Source organism: Rana temporaria, chromosome 8, assembly GCF_905171775.1.
Source record: "Rana temporaria chromosome 8, aRanTem1.1, whole genome shotgun sequence".
Lineage (NCBI taxonomy): Eukaryota > Metazoa > Chordata > Amphibia > Anura > Ranidae > Rana > Rana temporaria.
In genome coordinates this window covers 29,559,712-29,581,672 of record NC_053496.1, presented here as the reverse complement: position 1 = coordinate 29,581,672, position 21,961 = coordinate 29,559,712, and the positions used below count along the sequence as shown (strand labels likewise).

At 46.4% G+C, this 21,961-nt stretch overlaps 1 protein-coding gene across 3 annotated transcripts in view; it reads left to right on the top strand.

The window, feature by feature from the left end:
- Positions 1-21,961, top strand: part of LOC120946772 (SEC23 interacting protein) — a 69,725-nt gene that overhangs the window by 47,000 nt on the left and 764 nt on the right. The window contains exons 17-18 of one of the 3 annotated variants that reach the window (XM_040361462.1): positions 2,171-2,327; positions 20,084-20,176. In XM_040361462.1, the coding sequence (XP_040217396.1) occupies positions 2,171-2,327; positions 20,084-20,165 (239 nt within the window). In that variant the 3' untranslated portion in view covers positions 20,166-20,176. Of the gene's footprint in view, positions 1-2,167; positions 2,332-20,083; positions 20,177-21,961 lie in introns of those variants that run through there. The other 2 variants (XM_040361461.1, XM_040361463.1) reach the window with 2 other exon arrangements.

Below are 21,961 nucleotides of genomic sequence, written 5' to 3'. Positions count from 1 at the left end.
GCTGGCCATAGATAATTTTCTGCATAAAAAGGGGCACAAACAAGGTGGCTGGAGGAATCCTGACCGTCAGGAAATTGTTTCTTTTTCTTTTCTTTTTCTTTTTCTTCTTTTTTCTTTTTCTTTTTCTTCTTTTTCTTCTTCCCTGCTGTTAGTCAGTTAGCCAATCAGGAGAGAGAGGGGTAGGGGGCTAAATGGACACAGAGCTGCTGCTCGCTTCAGGTGCCCCAAAAGCAAGCTGCTTGCTGTGGGGGCACTCGACAGGAGGGAGGGGCCAGGAGCACAGACGAAAGACCCAAGAAGAGGAGGATCCGGGTTGCTCTGTGCAAATCCAGTATCAAAGTATTTATTTAAAAAAAAAAAAAATGAGACTTTACAATCACTTTAACCACTTCAGCCCTGGATGATTTGGCTGCCAAAGGACTGGGCCACTTTTTGCGTTTCGGCACTGCGTCGCTTTAACTGACAATTGCGCGGTCGTGCGTAATGGCTCCTAAACAAAATTGACATCCCCTTCTTCTTTTTTTTTTCTTTTTTCTTTTTTTTTTTACACAAATGGAGCTTTCTTTTGGTGGCACTTGATCAGCTATGCGGGTTTTATTTTTTGCACTATAAACAAAAATAGAGCGACAATTTTAAAAAAAAACACAATTTTTTTTTACTTTTTGCTATAATGAATATCCCCCAAAAAATGTTACAAAAAATATGTAGATCACAATAAGCGTTTATTGATTTGGTTTGTGCAAACGTTATAGCATCTACTGCAACATTATAGCGGACACATCGAACACTTTTGACCCTATTTTGGGACCATCCACATTTATACAGCAATTGGTGCTATAAAAATGCACCGATTACTGTATAAATGTGACTGGCAGGGAAGGGGTTAACCACTATGGAGCGATGAAGGGGTTAAGTGTGTCCTAGGGAGTCATTCTTATCTGTAGGGAGTGGGGCTTACTGTGACACAACAGTGATCGCTGCTCCCGATGAGGGAGCAGACGATCAGTGTCCTGTCACTCGGCAGACCAGGGAGATGTCTTGTTTACACAGGCATCCCCCCACGTTCTGCAGCTCCGTGGCACGTTCGCGGGACATCAAGCCCGTGAGCACAGTCGGCCGGTGGCAGATTTAAAGGGACATACTTGTACGCCCATTTGCCTGTCCGTGCCATTCTGCCGACATAAAAGTGTGTGCGCTGGTTGGCAAGTGGTTAAGGATGAAGTGGGCTCCGGTGTAACCTGCAGTGCCCAGCTATCAGTTTGACATCCGGCCTATCTCTGTTTATCAGGATCCAATGTCTGCTCTCTTTAATATGCCAGCTGTTAAACTGACACCAAGCCCTGCAGACTGCACTTTCAGAGATATTCTCCCTATTCCCTTTGCGGTGTTGTAGCTAGATTCATGTAGAGCGCCGCAACTTTAAGGCGGCGTAGCGTATCATATTTACGCTACGCCGCCGTAAGTTAGATGGGCAAGTACTGTATTCACAAAGTACTTGCCTCCTAACTTACGGCGGCGTAGCGTAAATGTGGCCGGAGTAAGCGCGCCTAATTCAAATGAGGATGGGGGGCGTGTTTTATGTATATTACTTGTGACCCGACGTGATTGACGTTTTTTACGAGCAGCGCATATCCCAGTGTGCATTGCTCCAAAGTACGCCGCAAGGACGTATTGGTTTCGACGTGAACGTAAATTACGTCCAGCCCCATTCACGGACGAATTACGCAAACAACGTAAAATTTTCTAAAATTTGGACGCGGGAACGACGGCCATACTTAACATTGGCTACGCCACCTAGGGGGCATGTTTATCTTTAGGCGGCGTATCTCTTACGGAAACGGCGTATCTTTACTGCGACGGGCGCACGTACGTTCGTGAATAGGCGTATCTAGTAATTTACATATTCTACGCCAAACTCAAAGGAAGCGCCACCTAGCGGCCAGCCTAAATATTGCACCCTTAGATACGACGGCGCAGGCTGTCGTATCTTAGCTAGGTTTAAGTGTATCTCAGTTTGAGAATACACTTAAACTTAGGACGGCGCAGATTCCGAGTTAGGTCGGCGTATCTACTGATACGCCGGCATAACTCTTTATGAATCTAGCTATTGGACTATCTCTGCATGACAGTTGCTTATATTGACCAACATCTTTGCTTTTTCTTTCAGCAGAGAAATTTGAAAATGCAGAGATCTGCAGAGAAGAGGACTTGTCCATTAAGATTGGCATGTTGAATGGCGGCCACAGAATTGACTATGTTTTACAAGAGAAGCCAATTGAAAGCTTCAATGAGTATTTGTTTGCCCTGCAGAGCCACCTATGTTACTGGTGAGTACCGCATGTGATGAGGAACTTTTATTCTCCAGCACTGGCAGCCAGCAGAAACGCCCTTATCCCAAAGCTTTTAGAAATGTGGAGGTCTCTGTGGCATAGATTTGCATGGAACCCGCACATAGTACCATGGTGCCCTGGCAACGCTTACCTGCATTTTCTCTCATACAGGGGAGTTGAAATTGAAGAATCTAGATAACGGCCTGGATTCAGATACTGGTGTATCTCTCGGCGGGCGTAACGTATCTCCGATACGCTACGCCGCCATAAATTAGGGCGCAAGTTCCGTATTCAGAAAGAACTTGCACCTATGTTACGGCAGCGTATATATAATTTTTTTTTTTTTTGGGGGGGGGGGGGATATTTATTATAGCAAAAAGGAAAACATATTGAATTTTTTTCAAAATTGTCGCTCTATATATTTTTTTTTTTTTTTTTTTTTATAGCGCAAAAAATAAAAACCGCAGAGGTGATCAAAATAAAGCTCTATTTATGGGAAAAAAAGGACGCCAATTTTGTTTGGGAGCCACTTCGCACGACTGCGCAATTGTCAGTTAAAGCGAAGCAGTGCTGAATCGCAGAAACTGGCCAGGTCCTTTACCTGCCTAAAGGTCCGGGTCTTAAGTGGTTAAAGACTTTGTTAATGGCTTGTCTCACTTGGGGAAACAATGGCGTTTACTGGGTTTCCCAAGTTTTATTTTTGCTTCAAAACTTCTCAAATGGATCTTGTTTAGAGATCCTAAAATATACTCTTTTTTTTTTTTTTTTTTTTGGATCGGACAACCTATTTACAGATTTTTTTTTTTGTTTTAACTGAGTGATAAAAACACAGCATGTTCTACTTTAAAAAAAAAATTCTTATGTGACCGCCCTCTGTTTTGAGGCCTGTCTTTGCAACCATATGTCCCCATTTTAAACTTATGAGAGATGGTTATTACTTCATCATAATTACAACAGTCCATAAAAGTGCAGTTTTTGTGCAAAATTAAGAAATAACCACTCACCAGACGAAGTTGACTCATTTAAAGCGGTTGTAAACTCATAAAAAAAAATACGATTTAAGCAATATTACAATTTACATGTGTATTGAGAAAAAATGGGCACCAAGAGTAAGCCCAAAAATCGTTCTTACTGTAAAAAGACTGAGTTTTGTAATGCTGCTGCTCTGTTATAGCTGTCGCCATTACCACTGTGGGCTTCCGTGTCTGTATTCCTAGTAATTTCCGCCCGCGTTACATTTCTCTCCCCGTAATCTCGCGCATGCGCACTAATTGCAGTGTCCAAGCCTCGTCTTAGTTTCCAGTTACTATGGAAACGAACGTTGAGCGAATCAGAGATAGATCCTGTTGCTGGCATCGCGGGATCTCGGGGCTGACGTCGAAAATAGGAAATTACGCAGCCCGGTATAGACGCTGCATTTGTCCGGCCGGGTCTCAGCCAGCCGGAAAGTTTTTACAAACGGCGCATGCGTGGGCTACGTCATGAGCCACAATTATACATATATCTTGCAAGGAAGGCAGGTAAGGAGACAATCTTCTAATGCAAATGTTTATAAAGCCTGCAAGTGTCCACATAAAGAAAAGTTATCAGAATGGGTTTACAACCACTTTAAGAGAGCAGCCGACAGACTTTATGTAATACACTGCAGATTTACTTCATACAAGTTCATGTCTGGTGTCCAAATGTGGTCACTTCCTCCAGATCAGATGCAATCAAATCCAGACATTATAAACCAAAAAGTCTTCTAGCGTAGTATTTGGAACAGTGAAATAAATCGCCAGTGATAATATCAAACTGATGAATCCATGTGCCGCTCTGCCTTCCCCACATAGAATGCGGTTTATCTGGCTGGTATTGAGTTTTTAAGCTGCTTGAATAAAAACTACTACACTGTACATCCTGTGGCTCGCAAAGTATTCTCCTTTCAAGATCTCCAAAACAAATTTGACATACCCAAAAAGCTTTTTTTTTTTTTTTTTTTTTTTTTTTTCCATATCTCCAATTTAAACATTCCTTCCATTCTATATCGCCTGCTTTAGCCTTAGAAAAACCCAATGCCTTTGAAGCTTTATGTGCCCATGCCCCTTACCAACCTGGTCTCATATCTGCTATATATAAGATCCTCCATGACTCCAATCTGCCTATGTTAGATTCTCATGTATACCGTATTTATCGGCGTATACCGTGCACTTTTTTCCCCTTAAAATAGGGGGGAAATCGTGGGTGCGCGATATATACGCCGATACCCGCTTCCCGCGCCTAGTTTGAATGCCTGCGCTGACATATACCGAGCGCAGTACACTCGGGTACATTCGGCTTCGCTCGTGCTCACGGATAAACGTCAGAGCGTGAGCACGAGCGAAGCCGAGCCTGCCCGAATGTAGCCGAGGGTACTGCATTCGGTATACGTCGGCGGAAGCGTTCAAACCGAGCGCGGGAAGCGGCGATTCGATGGGGAGACGGCGCGGGAGAAGCCAGGAGGACACCACCGAAGCCGCAGACGGACTTGGGACCCAACAAGGAGGACACCACCGAAGCCGCAGACGGACCCGACGAGGAGGACACCACCGAAGCCGCAGACGGACCCGACGAGGAGGACACCACCGAAGCCGCAGACGGACCCGACGAGGAGGACACCACCGAAGCCGCAGACGGACCCGACGAGGAGGACACCACCGAAGCCGCAGACGGACCCGACGAGGAGGACACCACCGAAGCCGCAGACGGACCCGACGAGGAGGATGCCGCAGACGGACCCCGACGAGGAGGACACCACCGAAGCCGCAGACGGACCCCGACGAGGAGGACACCACCGAAGCCGCAGACGGACCCCGACGAGGAGGACACCACCGAAGCCGCAGACGGACCCGACGAGGAGGACACCACCGAAGCCGCAGACGGACCCGACGAGGAGGACACCACCGAAGCCGCAGACGGACCCGACGAGGAGGACACCACCGAAGCCGCAGACGGACCCGACGAGGAGGACACCACCGACGCCGCAGACGGACCCGACGAGGAGGACGCCGCAGACGGACCCCGACGAGGAGGACACCACCGAAGCCGCAGACGGACCCGACGAGGAGGACACCACCGAAGCCGCAGACGGACCCGACGAGGAGGACACCACCGACGCCACAGACGGACCCGACGAGGAGGACACCACCGACGCCGCAGACGGACCCGACGAGGAGGACGCCGCAGACGGACCCCGACGAGGAGGACACCACCGAAGCCGCAGACGGACCCAACGAGGAGGACACCACCGAAGCCGCAGACGGACCCGACGAGGAGGACGCCGCAGACGGACCCCGACGAGGAGGACACCACCGAAGCCGCAGACGGACCCAACGAGGAGGACACCACCGAAGCCGCAGACGGACCCGACGAGGAGGACACCACCGAAGCCGCAGACGGACCCGACGAGGAGGACACCACCGAAGCCGCAGACGGACCCGACGAGGAGGACACCACCGACGCCGCAGACGGACCCGACGAGGAGGACACCACCGACGCCACAGACGGACCCGACGAGGAGGACACCACCGACGCCGCAGACGGACCCGACGAGGAGGACGCCGCAGACGGACCCCGACGAGGAGGACACCACCGAAGCCGCAGACGGACCCGACGAGGAGGACATCACCAACGCCGCAGACGGACCCGACGAGGAGGACGCCGCCGACGGACCCCGACGAGGAGGACACCACCGAAGCCGCCGACGGACCCCGACGAGGAGGACACCACCGAAGCCGCAGACGGACCCGACGAGGAGGACACCACCGAAGCCGCAGACGGACCCGACGAGGAGGACACCACCGAAGCCGCAGACGGACCCGACGAGGCCGCCGATGGACGCCGCGCAAGACACCAAAACTGTAAGTACTAAAATGTTTTTTTTTACAGGAATGCGGGTCCACGCTATATGCCGGAGCGCGCAATACCCCGATAAATACGGTATATGCAGGGATGGACCAAAGTGCTTCCAACCCCTATATCCCTCCCTCAATGGCAGGAGATTTGGACCTCCATATCTAAAGCTTCCAGATGCGTGGAGAGACGGCTTATAAGGTCCTCATGTTCTGGTATAGGACTCCAGAGGTTATCCATAAATACGATCCCTCTATACCCCAGACATGCTGGAAATTCTTACGGGATATAGGAACACACTTCAATATCTTCTGGGAATGCTCGTTAATTTTGCCATTTTGGTCCTCGGTCCAATCAGTTCTCCAGTCTGTGTTAGCAATGGACATTCCAAAAGACCCGGCCCAGTACTTGTTGGGACTCCCAGTCCCTGGAATATCTAAACATGCCAAAAAATTGATGTCATATATTCTCTTAGCCGCCAAGAGAGTAATACCTACTCATTGGTTATCCCCCAACCCCCCTACACAATCCCAGTTGATCTTGGCTATAGCACAGATACGTAGAATGGAACATATGACCGCGGTGATTCACGATTCTTTGCCTCAATTCTCAAAGATATGGGATCCTTGGGACAACTCCTCCTTCAATCCTGAATCGCTTTCCTGAACTACTATTAACTACTTGCCGACCGCCCACCGTCCTTTTACGGCGGCAAGTCGGCTCCCCTGCGCGAGAGCCCGTCGTATAACGTCGGCTCTCACACAGGCCACTAGGGGCGCGCCCCCGACTCCCCTGCGCGTGCCCGGCGGGCACGCACGATCGCTCTGCACATTCAAAAGGGTACTGCGCTTTTATGGACTATTTTTAATGACTTTTTGAAGGTTTTTTTTTACCAATAATTTGATTTAGCAGCACTGCACTTTACAGACAGTCCCCGGGTTACAAACAAGATGGGGTCTGTAGGTTTGTGCTCAAGTTGAATTTTTTCGTAAGTCAGAACAGGTACATTTTGAATTTATTTTTTTAAGTGTAGCTGCAGCCCAAATATTTTTAAGCTTTTTGGATAGCATAGGGAAGGGTTAACACCCCTGTAACGTTTTTTTTTTGGCTGTCCCCTGTTCAGTAGATTTCACCTCACTTTTTGTCCCTGTGACAATTTGGATTTAGAAAATTTTGGGTTGTTGTGGAAACAAGGATTGGTGATAAAGCTTCAGTAGAGGCACCTTTTTCCCCCCATGATAACTCACTACAGTAGATTTCCTCTCACTTCCTTTTGTCTCCCTCTGTTTTTGTAAGTAGGAGTCGTTTGTAAGTCGGATGCCTGTATATGGACTTGTATGGATTTATTTGATTTAGTATTAGCGCTGCAATTTTGGAACTGTGTCTACTTGAGGGTGGTGCATTTCCTCTATTGCTAGAAGCTATCTCTACGACAGGGGTCCTCAAACTACGCCCATGGGCCACATACGGCCTGCCATTTACCTGGCCATTTTGGCACTGGAGCCCCCACAACGAGCGGTTCGCCCTGCGGACCCCGCCCCATGGGGGGAAACGGGACCAATCTGCAGCATTGTCCAGGGTGGGGGTGAAGACGCAGAGGCACCGCCCCAGTGTGGGAAAGCTACACAAGGATCCCAGGGCCAGATCCACAAACGAGATACGACGGCGTATCTACTGATACGCCGTCGTATCTCTGTTTCTAACTATGCGACTGATTCATAGAATCAGTTACGCATAGATATCCCTAAGATCCGACAGGTGTAATTGAATTACACTGTCGGATCTTAAGGATGCAATTCTAGGCCGGCCGCTAGGTGGCGAGACTATTGCGGCCGGCGTAGAATATGCAAATGAAGACTTACGGCGATCCCTGAACGTCCCGAACGGTCCGTCGATCTAAATCTACGTAGTTTCCGTCGGGTTACTCCGCGTAAAACTAAGGCTGAGCCCTAGTTCTCTTAAGCCATGTTAAGTATGGCCATCGTTCCTGCGTCGAAATTTAAACATCAACTTCATTTGCGTAAGACGTCCGTGAATGGCGCTGGATGCCATTTACGTTAACGTCTAAGCAAATTACGTCGGTGCGACGTCAGCGCAATGCACGTCGGGTAATTTACCCGACGGAGCATGCGCAGTATGTCCGGCGCGGGAGCGCGCCTAATTTAAATGGGACTCGCCCCATTCGATTGGGCCCGCCTTGCGCCGGACGGATTTAAGTTACACCGCTGCAAATTTCCAGGTAAGTGCTTTGTGGATCGGGCACTAACTTGGAAAAATTGCGGCGGTGTAATTTAAATCGGGAAAGTTAAGTTGCGCACGGTCTACGTGGATCTGGCCCCCAGTTCTTAGTCCTCCTCACTGCTGTTTTTTCCATATACCTGTTGACAGCGTAAGTCCCCTGGCACTCCCCTCTCTAATCCCAGTGCACTGGTGAGGCTGCATGGACGGGCACTGGTGAGGCTGTGTTGATCTGGCACCCCAACAGTCTGAGGGACAGTGAACTGGCCCCCTGTTTTTAAAGGTTTGAGGACCCCTGCTTTACGGTGTAGCGCTGATTTGTTTATTTTTACCCATTACATTTTGAGTTTATCCCAAGTGGATTGGTCTGTGACTGGTCTCCTACAGTTTTATCATTTATAAACTCATTATTGGTTTTCTATAAAATTATAAAGTCATACCAGTATTCTATGACTTTTTTTTATTTTATAATAAAACATAAAAGTATTCTGCTTATGAAAAATGTCCCCCCACTAGTCGCATAATAGAGCATTTATGTCTGTTGAGGGGCATAGGAATTCAGACTGTCGGGTTATACAGCCAACTTAAAACGGACCTACTAATGTCTTCTATGGCACAGCAGCATTTATTTTGTGGAGTGCAAGCCAGTTAATGTTTTCAACACCTTTTTGCAGGGCATGTGTGGTTGTTCTCAGTCTTAGACCACAGTTTTTAACCTCTGCATGACTTCCTTTCTAGTTAATGTGGTAGTCTGATTACTGCAGATGTTTACAGCCATTGGAGTCATGTCCTGGTCTTGCTCTACAGCACACTTTTAAATATGTAGCTACTAACCCTAAACCATGTGGAGTGTTCTTTCTTTTCCTTTCTTTTCCTTTCTTTTCCTTTCTTTTCCTTTCTTTTCCTTTCTTTTCCTTTCTTTTCCTTTCTTTGCTTTTCCTTTCTTTTCCTTTCTTTTCCTTTCTTTTCCTTTCTTTCTTTTCCTTTCTTTCTTTTCCTTTCTTTCTTTTCCTTTCTTTTCTTTTCCTTTCTTTTCCTTTCTTTTCCTTTCTTTTCCTTTCTTTTCCTTTCTTTCTTTTCCTTTCTTTATTTCTTTCTTTCTTTCTTTCTTTCTTTTCTTTTCTTTTCTTTTTATCCTTTTATTTTTTTCTTTTTTTCTTTTTTTCTTTTTTTTTTTTCTTTCTTTCTTTTTTCTTTTTTTTTTTTTTTCTTTTTTTTTTCTTTCTTTTCTTATTTTTTTTTTCTTATGGTCTCCGTTTTATTTTTTTTTATGGCATTTTATGCAATGACTCTGTGCATTGCTTCACTTAAGGTTGTAATATAAATTTGCCACAGCACTTCACACAGTCAATTTTTATGTTGCGTGTTGCGCCTGTGCATTTTGGCTGATGTTTATCATGTACCCCAAAGCTTTACCACTTTCAATGCGTAGATGGTGCGATAGTTTAGATTTATGCGTTTTTTGTTTTTTTCCAGGGATAAAACCTTTTTTTACACATGTAGGTTCTCCTCTTATATGGTAATCCTTGTGCATGACTTCCAAAGTCAAACCCAAATCAAGCTTCCAGTCCCGCAGACTCTTAATCGTGAGGCAGCACCCCACATTTCAAAGTAGGGGACATCTGGTATGCTTTGCAGACATTAGGACAGCCAGCATCTCATGTGCTTGGGTGCTGGGGGTGGTTTCCAGAGGGTACGTGCTAGAATTTCATACCCAGCCATTCTCCGGTTCATTTCCTTCAAACTGTGTCAACTCGCAGATTAGCAGATCTCCGTGAGCCTTCTGTAACAGGGTGCAGGGCTGGGACAAGGGGTGGGCAGGAGGAGGGGCTGCCCTGGACACTGTGGTATCATGTGAGGTAGTAGGGGACCGTAAGGAGATTGAGGAGAGGGGATTTGTGCTGGAAGGGGGAATTTTTGTGGGCAACGGGGGGGGGGGGGGGGCATACCCATTGTAGGTTATTTAGATGACCTCCTCTTGAGGGAACAGTTGGCACAAGTGCATAACATAACCATGACTGTCCAGACCTTGCACAGGTTCAGGTGGGAGCTAAACCTTCAGAAGTCAGCTTTGGACTGGACTCATTGGATGGAATATCTGGATCTCATTTTACAGCTCAAATCTAAATGTTCTTCTCTTGGCAGCACTTCAAGTTCTCTGCTCCCAGACTCGGTTTCTTCAGTCCGGGAGCTGCCCAACTCTTCATTTCTGCATGTGACCTCTGGGGCTGATGGTAGCCTCATTTTAAAGGCTGTCCCATTTGCCCAGTTCTACTCCAGACTCCTGCAGTACAATATCCTGTCATTCAGGGGTCAAGTCCTGGGGAAAAAAGTGTAGGAACTCACACCCAAGATCCATTCCCCCCACCAAAAAAAAAATGATACGCTCATATGCATACTCCTGTATATGGATTCATCAGGTAGTGTGCGGGTATTCCGTCACTTTCTTGATGCCGCAATGTCTCCTGGGAGCTTTTGTCATTGTTCCCAGGAGACATTGCGGAGGTCTGCCGCGAGTTATCACGGGATTTAGAAAGAAAAGTTATTTATAAATCCCGCGATAACACGCGGCAGTCCTCCGCAATGTCTGCTGGGAACAATGACAAAAGCTCCTAGGAGACATTGCGGGAAGCGGCCAGTAACATAAAGGATTACTAAGGTTCGCCTGCCCCTGACAGTGACTCGTGCTCGGCATCACCGCTTAGTGAAGGATTGGCTCGGGTGGCTCGGCTGCTCTAGTCCTGCAAAGGGAACTGCGTTCCTGCTGTGAAAAAAGTGCAGGAACTCCGTTCCTGCAGGACTTGAGCCCTGCTGTCATTGTGGGACAAGGTAGTCCCAGTTTTTGGACATATTGATCCATCTGGCACAAAAAAATAAGTTGTCCCTGGCTTGGTGGAATCCTGCTCTGGAGTCGAAGTAATTCATATGATTTATTGGAAAACTTTTGTGATGGATACCAGCCTGTCTGACTGGGGATGAGTCCTGGATGCCATGATGGAGCAGTGCCCTGGTACTTTTGAAAAAACTCCTTCACAATACTTTAGTAAAAAAGTACAAGGTGGGGTGCTGGAGTTGGTAGAACCGCATAAACACCATTTTAATAACCTTGCACACTTGCATGGTAAAATCTGTCTAGATGATCAGGACATGCAGCAGTGTGTGTACAAATGGCACCAAGTGTAGCCAGATGTGGCGGGCCAGCCGGCAGCGTCTACGGTCGTAAGATGCGAGTGGGGGGTGGTCGGTTCTGCTACAAATTTCATGGGCACTGCCCCCCCTTGTCAAGCCTGTGTAACCAGTTGGATGTTCAGGCCTCTTCTGATGCCATCTTTAGGTAAAAGTATGTATGTATGTGAGATGGGGACCTTAGGTTGTAAGCTTCTCAGGGACTGAACTAAATGCAACCATAAACGGAGGATGGACCAGCCTAGTGCATTTTCCTTACATATGCTTTATTGATGAAATCAAAGAATGCATTATCAACTCACAAATCGACGTATGTGCAAGCTCATCGGAACAAGTCCAGGTGCACACCACCAAGAACACATTTTGAGGGACATGCCCCCTTCCTCAGGGGCTTTGAGCACATTGCTTTTACACTTGTACTACTCCTTGTGATGTGTTGAGAGGATATGCAGGAATCTTGGCGGTGTGTGCCTGGAGTTGTTCTGATTGAGCTTGCACATACGTTGGTTTGTGAGTTGATAATGCATTCTTTAAATTTATCAATAAAGGATATCGAAGGAAAATGCACTAGGCTGGTGCACCCTCTGTTTATGATTGCAGCTTGTCCAGACTACCTCAGTCTAAGGCCCCATACACACGAGAGGATTTATCCGCGAATACGGTCCAGCGGACCGTTTCCGCGGATAAATCCTCTCGAGGATTTCAGCAGATTTTCATGCGATGGAGTGTACTCACCATCGCATTGAAATCCGCGCCAAAATCCTCTGGCGATGACGTGTCGCGCCGTCGCCGCGATTATGACGTGGCGACGTGCGCGACGCTGTCATATAAGGAATTCCACGCATGCGTCGAATCATTACGACGCATGCGGGGGATCCCTTCGGACGGATGGATCCGGTGAGTCTATACAGACCAGCGGATCCATCCGTTGGGATGGATTCCATCGGATAGATTTGTTTAGCATGTCAGCAAATATTTATCTGCTGGAAATCCATCCCAGGGGAGATATATCCGCGGAAACAGATCCGCTGGCGTGTACACACCATAGGATCTATCCGCTGAAACCCATTTGCTGGGATTTTTCAGCGGATGGATTCTATCGTGTGTATGGGGCCTTAGGAGGGCAGCAAAGTGTGACATTTCCCTTTTTTGAGTCGAGATTGGAGCAAGGAATAAAGTGCCTGTATGAGTACCACATTAAAGCGACATTAAAGCGGAGTTCCTCCCTGAAAAAAAATCTTTCCAGCTACTTACCCTAAATAGCTGTTGCTATGCGGAAGTGCCGAATCTGCCTCTTCATCCACCGCGGTCGATTCTCTTCCTCCTCCTACATTCTGTTTCTTCTTGTGAATGGGGCGCGCTGCATTCTGGGAACTGTGTGTATCCCAGAAAGCAGTCGGCCCATTCACAAAGCGCCGTGCTGCTCGCGCATGCGCAGTAGGAAAAATGCAGTGAAGCCATTGCCCGTTTCCCTTACTATGGATGGCTGCGCCTGGAGCTGCTAGGATCGAGGATCGGCCTTGGCGGGGGCCGACATCGCTGGCTAGTAGGACAGGTAAGTGTCCTTATTAAAAGTCAGCAGCTACAGTGTTAGTAGCTGCTGACTTTTAATTTTAATTTTTTTTGACCGGAGCTCCGCTTTAAAACGTAAATAAAATAACATGAAGTGTTACAGGTTTGTTATTTTACCTGGCTCTGTACAATGGTTTTGCACAGAGCAGCCCCAATCCGACTCTTCTGGGAGACTTCTGTCAGCACTCCAGGCTTTTCCTCTTTGGCAAGTGCCCCCCCCCCCCCCCCCATGGGAATTCATTTTCTATGGGGGCACCTGTGGATGTTCGGTACTGAGCCGCCCTATTTACTTCTGATTGCACATTCTGCCGTCACTAGTGTGCAGTGCCCTTGAGATGTAGCACACACACACAGTGCACGTCTCTTGGAAACTGCAATATTATTTATTATTTTTTAATTGTATATGAAACTCCCCATTGGTTTTTCCATTCCACATAAAAAAAAAAAATTCCTTATCGGTATAGACATATACCGTATTTATCGGCGTATACCGCGCACTTTTTTCCCCTTTAAAATCAGGGGAAAATCGTGGGTGCGCGATATACGCTGATCCCAGCTGTCTCCGACATTGTCAGAGGCGCACTCGGCTAGGCTCGGCCACGCTCGGCTCCACCCGCAGCCACACGAGAGGAGCCGAGTGCGCAGGAAATCCGGCTCTGCACAGCGCGCCAAATTCAAACACACAACGGAACGCAACCCCGGGCAAGGTGCGGACGGCCCCCACGCAACACTCGACGGACCCCGTGCAATGCCGCAGACGGACGCCGGACAAGGCCACCGCAAGACAGCAGACGGACACCGACAAGGCTGGACGGACCCTGCGCAAGGCCACCAATGGACGCCGGGCAAGACATCCAAAATTTATTTTTTTTCCCTAAACTTCCCTCCTCAGCTTGGGGTGCGCGCTATACGCCGGTGCGCGGTATATGCCGATAAATACGGTACCTTTTTAAGATTTTTTTATGGTGGCTGCTAATGCCTATGTAGTTCCTCCTTTTTAGGCATCTGCATGCCATCGCACCACTAGTCTGACTGTGATTGACTGATCTTTTATGGTTTCAGCCGTGCCAGACATTTGATTAGGTCAGTAAGTGGTTACTTTATTTTTAAACAGAATAGATGGCGTCTGGCCAATTTAGTTTATTGATCTAGTGTTTCCATGTTGGAAAAACATTTTGCAAATTAGTCTGCGGTTCTAAGATAGCAGATGAGCAAGGGCAAAATCCTCTGTTTTTATATAGGTGATTTTATGATACTGGCAGGATTCCCCATTCCAATCTGGCAGAATAGCGTTGAGGATTCCTGGACGTCAGAGCTGGGTGTTCCTTGATGTGATAGAGAATAAATAGCGGTGAGTCAGCACGCCGCTCGTGCCCCTGGAAGAAGTCAGCGATTTGACGAAACGGCGCAGGGAGGAGCGGCGTGCTGACGTCACCAACTAGACCACGCTGCTACCCGGAAGGACGGGCGGATAGTGAGAGCCGGCCGGCTTGAGAATTATACAAAGCATATTTTTATTCTACCTCATGTGAGTGCATGCCTTTATTTTAATATTACATTTTGGAACATACTACACTATGGCAGTTTTTATTTGCACATGGGTAATCTGCATTGGGGAGACCTATTAAGAAGCATATACGCGGAAGGAACAGGAGGGTTGCCTGTGTGAGACCAGTGAGAGACCCAGGGCAGGGTTAATAGCCTCAAGCGAATGCGATCTCTGTAATAAGAGATCCACAGGAGTCGGTAAGGAGATTTGATATAAGAGGTGGAGGCACTCTTCTATTTCTCTTGGCACTTTTTTCCTGGGTGTTCATTCGTTTTGAAGTCACGGATACTTAACCTATATGGACTTTTTTATTTTTAAGTGGATTGGAATATTATTCAATGATATGTTTGCTCAGCAGGAGTGATTTTGCCTTTTGTTAACCATTTCGATGTCACTTTATTAAATTTCAGTATATTTGAACATGTATCATTCCGGTGTCACTTATACATTTTCAGTATATTGGAACACTCACTGAATTTGGTATATTGGAACACTATTCAATATTTTGCTTTTGTTTGCACAACATGAGTGTTCTCGTCCATTAACACTTATTGGCACATACTGGTATCAACACAGTCGCGTAGCAATCCATAATTGACTGATATATAGCTAGATTCAGAGAGAGTTACGGCGGCGTATCTTGGGGTGCATATTTATGCTGGCCGCTAGGTGGCGCTTCCGTTGTTTGCAGCGTTGAATATGCAAATGAGCAAGATACGCCGATTCACGAATGTACGTGCGCCGGTCGCAATTAGTTACGCCGTTTACGTAAGAGATACGCCGGCGTGAAGATAAAGCTGCTCCCTAGGTGGCTCAGCCCATGCAAGGTATGGACGTCGGAACAAGCCTATCTTTTTACGTTGTTCGCGTAAGTCGTACGCGAATAGGGCTGTGCATAAGTTACGTTCACGTCGTAGGCAGTGTTCAACGTATCTTAGGCATTCTATCCGACGCATGCGCACTGATATATGTTCACGGACGGCGCATGCGCCGTTCATTAAAACCGTCAATCACGTCGGGTCATTGTTTATTTACATAAAACACGCCCACCTCTTCACAATTTAAATTAGGCGCGCTTACGCCGGCCCATTTACGCTACGACGCCGTAACTTAGGAGGCAAGTGCTTTGTGAATACAGCACTTGCCTCTCTGACTTACGGCGGCGTAGCGTAAATACGCTACGCTACGCAGACTCAATAATATGCCTCCCTACGTGAATCCAGCAGATAGTGTTTGTTCATTTTTTATTTTTTTTCCACATTTAATTATTATTTTGGTTGGACCAATAATAGATTTGTCACAGTGCAACACAGCTTAAAATTTCTTTGGTAACTGTTTAGTGTATGTATCTAGCATATTTAGTTGCGGTAGCTGTTGCACGTCACATTTGTTTTTGTACTATTCATTTGATACTTATTCTTTGTTCATTACACGTACTGTGACCGCGCAGTATTTTCCATTACACATAACAAGTTTTGTTATTTTACTTGGCTCTGTACAATGGTTTTGCACAGAGCAGCCCCAATCCGACTCTTCTGGGAGGCTTCCGTCAGCACTCCAGGCTTTTCCTCTTTGGCAAGTGCCCCCCATGGGAATTCATTTTCCATGGGGGCACCTGTAGAAGTTCGGTACTGAGCCGCCCTATTTGCTTCTATTGAAAAAAAGTGGTAGGCTCAGCCCTGCCCCCCTGCTCACTCAGCACAGCATTTGATTGACCACTCCCCCTGCTATAGATCTGCCCAGGAAGGAGGGAGACAGCGGCTCTTGTGCAATTCGCTGGATCGGTAAGAATGAGGGGAGATTCTGCAGCACAAAAGGTTTTATTTTAAGGTGGACCTTCAGTCATTTTTTTTTCATTTTTCCATCTATTAAATATTCTGCCCTTTTTGTTTTAATTTTGGATAGTAAAACATTTTTTTCCTGCCAATAAATACCTTTTACAGTCCACTTCCTGTTTCCTGTCTGGTAAAAAGCCTAGGCTTATGACCTCACTCACCTGGCCTGCACAGAGTCCTGACCTCAATTCGATAGAACACCTTTGAATTAATTAGAGCGGAGACTGTGAGCCAGGCCTTCTTGTCCAACATCAGTGCCTGACCTCACAAATGCTCTTCTGGAAGAATGGTCAAACATTTGTAAGCTGTTATAGCTGCAAAGGGTGGGCCAACTCAATATTGAACCCTACGGACTAAGACTGGGACGCCATTAAAGTTCATGTGCTTGTAAAGGCAGGCGTCTCAATACTTTTGGTCGTTTAGTGTATATTGTACATTCATATATCAGTTTGAAACGGACAAAACCTGCTACACTGTATAGTGGTTCTAAAGCATGAAGGTAATTTCATCTTTATGTATTCTGCTCATTAAAGAGGTACTGCAGTCTGCTCACATAATTTGTAATAAAAACATTTTTGCCATTCTGAAGCTTCCCTCCGGTATTGGCGTCGTAATACTTTTGGTAATCTAGTGTATGTAAAGTTTTGTGTAAATTGTACGTATCTGAAATAATGGATTTTAGGAGAAGTACAAAAATTCTATCTTGTCCTTTTGTACTCTAATGCCGCTTACACCCGCTCGGAATTTCCAACCGCAAATGTTCAATGGGCGCTTGTTGGAAATTCCGATCGTGTGTAGGCTCCGTCTGACATTTTCTGTCGGAATTTCCAACCAACAAAAATTTTGAGAGCTGGTTCTCAAATTTTCCGACGACAAAATCCGTTCTCGTAATTTCTGATCGTGTGTGTGGACAATTCCGACGCATACAATTCCACGCATGCTCTGAATCGAGTAGGAGACGGGAGCGCTCCGGTCTGGTAAAACTAGCGTTTGTGATGGAAGATCGCACATTCGTCACGCTGTAACGGACTGAAAAGCACGAAGACTGAAAAGCGCGAATCGTCTCTCACCAGAGTTTTCCTAACGCGACTGGTATTGAACTTCCGTTTAACCACTAACGACCGCCCACTGTATATGTACGTCCTCTTTTTAAAGATGGATATCTCAGTAACGGCTTTACAGTGGGCGGCCGTGTAAACGATAACGGCGGTCTCCGCGGCGGATTCGCCGCGAGATCGCCGTTATCGGTGGCGGGAGAGGGCCCCCCCCTCCCGCCGCTTTTCCGCGCCCTCCGCCGCTTACCGGAGCCGTCGTAGCGGCGGAGGAGATCGGATGCTGCTGCCTGGTGTGTGAGGACTTGAGTGAGGGCAAGATGGCCCCCACCCGTCCTCACAGCTCTGCTGGGCGGAAGTGACGTCAAAACGTCAGTCCCGCCCAGCGTCTTAAAGAGACAATTTTTTTGTTAATTTTTTAAATTACAAATTTTCCTTCTTTTTTTTTTTTTTTTTTTTTGCATTTTAGTCTAAATATGAGATGTGAGGTATTTTTGACCCCAGATCTCATATTTAAGAGGACCTGTCATGCTTTTTTCTATTACAAGGGATGTTTACATTCCTTGTATTAGGAATAAAAGTGATAATTGTATTTTATTTTTTTTATTTCAGTGTAAAAAATAATAAAATCAATAAAAAAAAAAATAAGAAAACAAAAAAAAAATGTTTTAAAGCGCCCCGTCCCGACGAGCTCACTCGCAGAAGCGAACGCACACGCGAGTAGCACCCGCATATGAAAATGGTATTCAAACCACACAAGTGAGGTATCGCCGCGATCGTTAGAGCGAGAGCAATAATTCTAGCCCTAGAGCTACTCTGTAGCTCAAAAAATGCAACCTATAGAATTTTTTAAACGTCGCCTATCGAGATTTTTAAGGGTAAAAGTTTGACGCCATGCCACGAGCGGGCGCAATTTTAAAGCGTGACATGTTGGGTATCATTTTACTCGGCGTAACATTATCTTTCACAATATATAAAAAAAATTGGGCCAAATTTATTGTTGTCTTATTTTTTAATTAAAAAAAGTGAATTTTTTCCAAAAAAAGTGCGCTTGTAAGACCGCTGCGCAAATACGGTGTTACAAAATGTATTGCGATGACCGTCATTTTATTCTCTAGGGTGTTAGAAAAAAATATATATAATGTTTGGGGCTTTTAAGTAATTTTCTAGCAAAAAAAAATGTTTTAGTCATGTAAACACCGAATCTGAAAAACACCTTCTGTCCTTAAGTGGTTAATAGTGCCGTCGTAGTGTTGTACGTCACCGCGTTATTGGCGTTCGGAATTTCCGACAACATTTCTGTGACTGTGTGTATGCAAGGCAAGTTTGAGCCAACATCTGTCGGGGGGGGGGGGGGGTGAGGAATACACTGTTTTGTTGTCGGAATGTCCGATCGTCTGTACGCGGCATAAGGTCCCCTTTTAATAGTCCCAACATACCATCTGATTTCCTCTCATACTCCAGTGTCCCCTCACCAGTCCCAATATACCTGAGAATGATTACATCTCATACTTTACGGTCTCCTCTCCTGTCCATTTTATTTATTATTATAGAGAATTCATTCTCCATACTCCGGTTTTAATGTTCTCTCACAGGGATGGACTGGCCATTGGGACTACAGGGAGTTTCCCAGTGGGCCGATACCTCAATGGGCCTGCATCAGTGACAGCAGACCGCCGTCCCCCTCCGCTCCTCTGTCTCTCCCTTTCCGCAGCGCTCACCTCCTCTCCCTCCCCGCAGCGCTCACCTGGGGGGAACAGAGAAGCAGGGGGGATGACAGAGGAGCATGGGGGGGAGGGGACAGACAGCTGACTCAACAGCTATGGCCTGGGAGTTTCTCACTTTTGCCTAATCTTGTCCCATAAGAGGGGGCACCGAACTTTGTCCGGCCGCCATGGGAGAGACCTGTCAAAGTGGTCCAGTCTGGATGAAGTCCAGGGCCAAATTTTTGTCCCAGTCCAGCCCTGTTCTCTCATCATTCCCAACATAGTCAAGATTTCATCCTCTCTAATATTTTTACGCTCCCCTCCTAACATAATAGTTCATTTTAAATGCTTTATCTAGAATTGCTGACATGTGCAGTTGGACCCCACAAGTATTTCACTGTGTGGGTGCGCGCACGCGCATGTGCGTCTGCGCACATGCCTTCTTGGAATTGAATGATGTGTTTTGTTTTTTTTTTGTTTTTTTTTTGTTTGTTTTTTTCTTGGACTCTGCCCTATATCAGGGATTTGCAATTAGCGGGCCTCCAGCTGTTGCAGAACTACAATTCCCATGAGGCATAGCAAGATTTTGCCAGCCACAAGCATAACACCCAGAGGCAGAGGCAGGATGGGACTTGTAGTTTTGTAACAGCTGGAGGTCCGCTAATTGCATATCCCTGCCCTATATCATCATTTTATAGATTCTAAGCATCAGAATAGATAACCGTTGTTTTTTGTATTTTTCTAGGGAGTCTGAAGACACAGTCCTTCTATTCCTGAAGCAAATTTACAAGTCCATAAATGTTCAGCCTGATCAACTTTTACATTAAGCTGCATCAACGTAAGTTATTTCTTTATTGTGGTTTCCTTATTGCAGTGCACTTCTGACAATACCGGATTCTAAAGCTTATGTAATTTTTTTTTTTTTTTTTTTTTGTGGTATGCTGACAAAAGAACCAAAGAAGGAAAACTCGCACACACAAAAAAAGATGGTGTGAGACTCGGCGATAAAAACCCTAATGTTTGCAAGTGTGGTGAAAAACCAACACTTTGAGTATGATTTAGTGATAAAAAGGAATAGAAGATGTTATAAATGTAAAAATAGAGATGCTAATAAAAAATGCAAGAAAGGCAGACAATCTTGATAAAAAGTTCTAGGGGGGGGGGGGGGTAGAGCTGGTGAAAGAGGCGTGGCTTGGCTTCCGAAACTCATTTTTTTGATTGGCCAACACAGTGGTAGGCGGCTCCCCAGTGTGACGGCTTTGGATCCCCTCCCATGCAGAGCGATCCAGCCAGCGTTCTCCCGAGATCCCAAAGGCGCTCGTGTCCTAACATCCCAAGGATACAGCAGGGGTTCCGTTTCCATGCTGGACAGGGGGGAAGCCCCCAACCTACTGAGCACTATGAGTGCATAATGCTTTACTAACTTTGCTTTTTAATAAAACTATTTAATGCTGCATTAGTACTGCCCCGGCGCTTCTTTCTTTCTCCTGCTTCCTATTTCTGTCAAAATATTTATCTTTATGCACATCGCTGTGTTCCCTGATGTATGCTATAGATCAGTGGTCTTCAAACTGCGGCCCGAGGGCCATATGCTGCCCTTTGCTTGCCTTTTATCCGGCCCTTGGGGCACTATCCCTCCCACTGATACGAGACACTATTCTGCCATCTGACAACGACAGCGGAGCCGCACTGACACCACTAACGGGTCACCATTCCTCCCTATGATACTAACAATGGGGCACTATCCCCCCCCCCCCCCTAATACCAGATTTTTAGTCCCACTGCTGGCCAAAGTCCGGCCCTCCAAGAATCTGAAGGACAATAAACCGGCCCTTTTGTTTAGAATGTTTGGAGAACCCTGCTATAGATAAATAGGTTTTGTCATATTTACTAAAATATCCCTTAAATGGTAACATTTGTGCAATTATAGCAAATTAAAACGATAGTATAGCGTATTCAATTGCTACAAAAGTCCATATTGTAATGTAACCACTTCAGCTCCGGAAGGATTTACTCCCATCCTGGGCGGGTGTCGTATGACGTCATCGGCGGTATAGGGGTGCGCGCACATTGCCGCATCACTCGGGAGCCGATGCGCGTGTCCACCGGGTACCCGCGATTTCTGGCGACAGAGCATGAACGTGGATCTCTCTCTCTCTCTCTCTCTCTCTTTCTTTCTTTCTTTCTTTCTCTCTCTCTCTCTCTCTCTCTCTCTCTCTCTCTCTCTCTATCGTTTTCCTCCCCCTAGTCGGTCCCATCCCCTCTACAGTTAGGGAGTGATGCCAAGTAACAGATTTAACCCCTTGATCGCCCCCTAGTGTTAAATCCTTCCCTGCCAGTGACATTTATACAGTAATCAGTGTGTTTTTATAGCACTGATCACTGTAAATATGTCAATGGTCCCAAAATAGTGTCAAAAGTGTCCGATGTGTTCGCCACAATGTCAGTCACGATAAAAATCACAGATCGCCACCATTACTAGTAAAAAAAATTATAATAAATATGCCATAAATCTATCCCCTATTTTGTAGGCCCTTTAACTTTTGTGCAAACCAATCAATATCGCTTATTGCGATTTTTTTTTTTTTTATCAAATATATATGTAGAAGAATACGTATCGGCC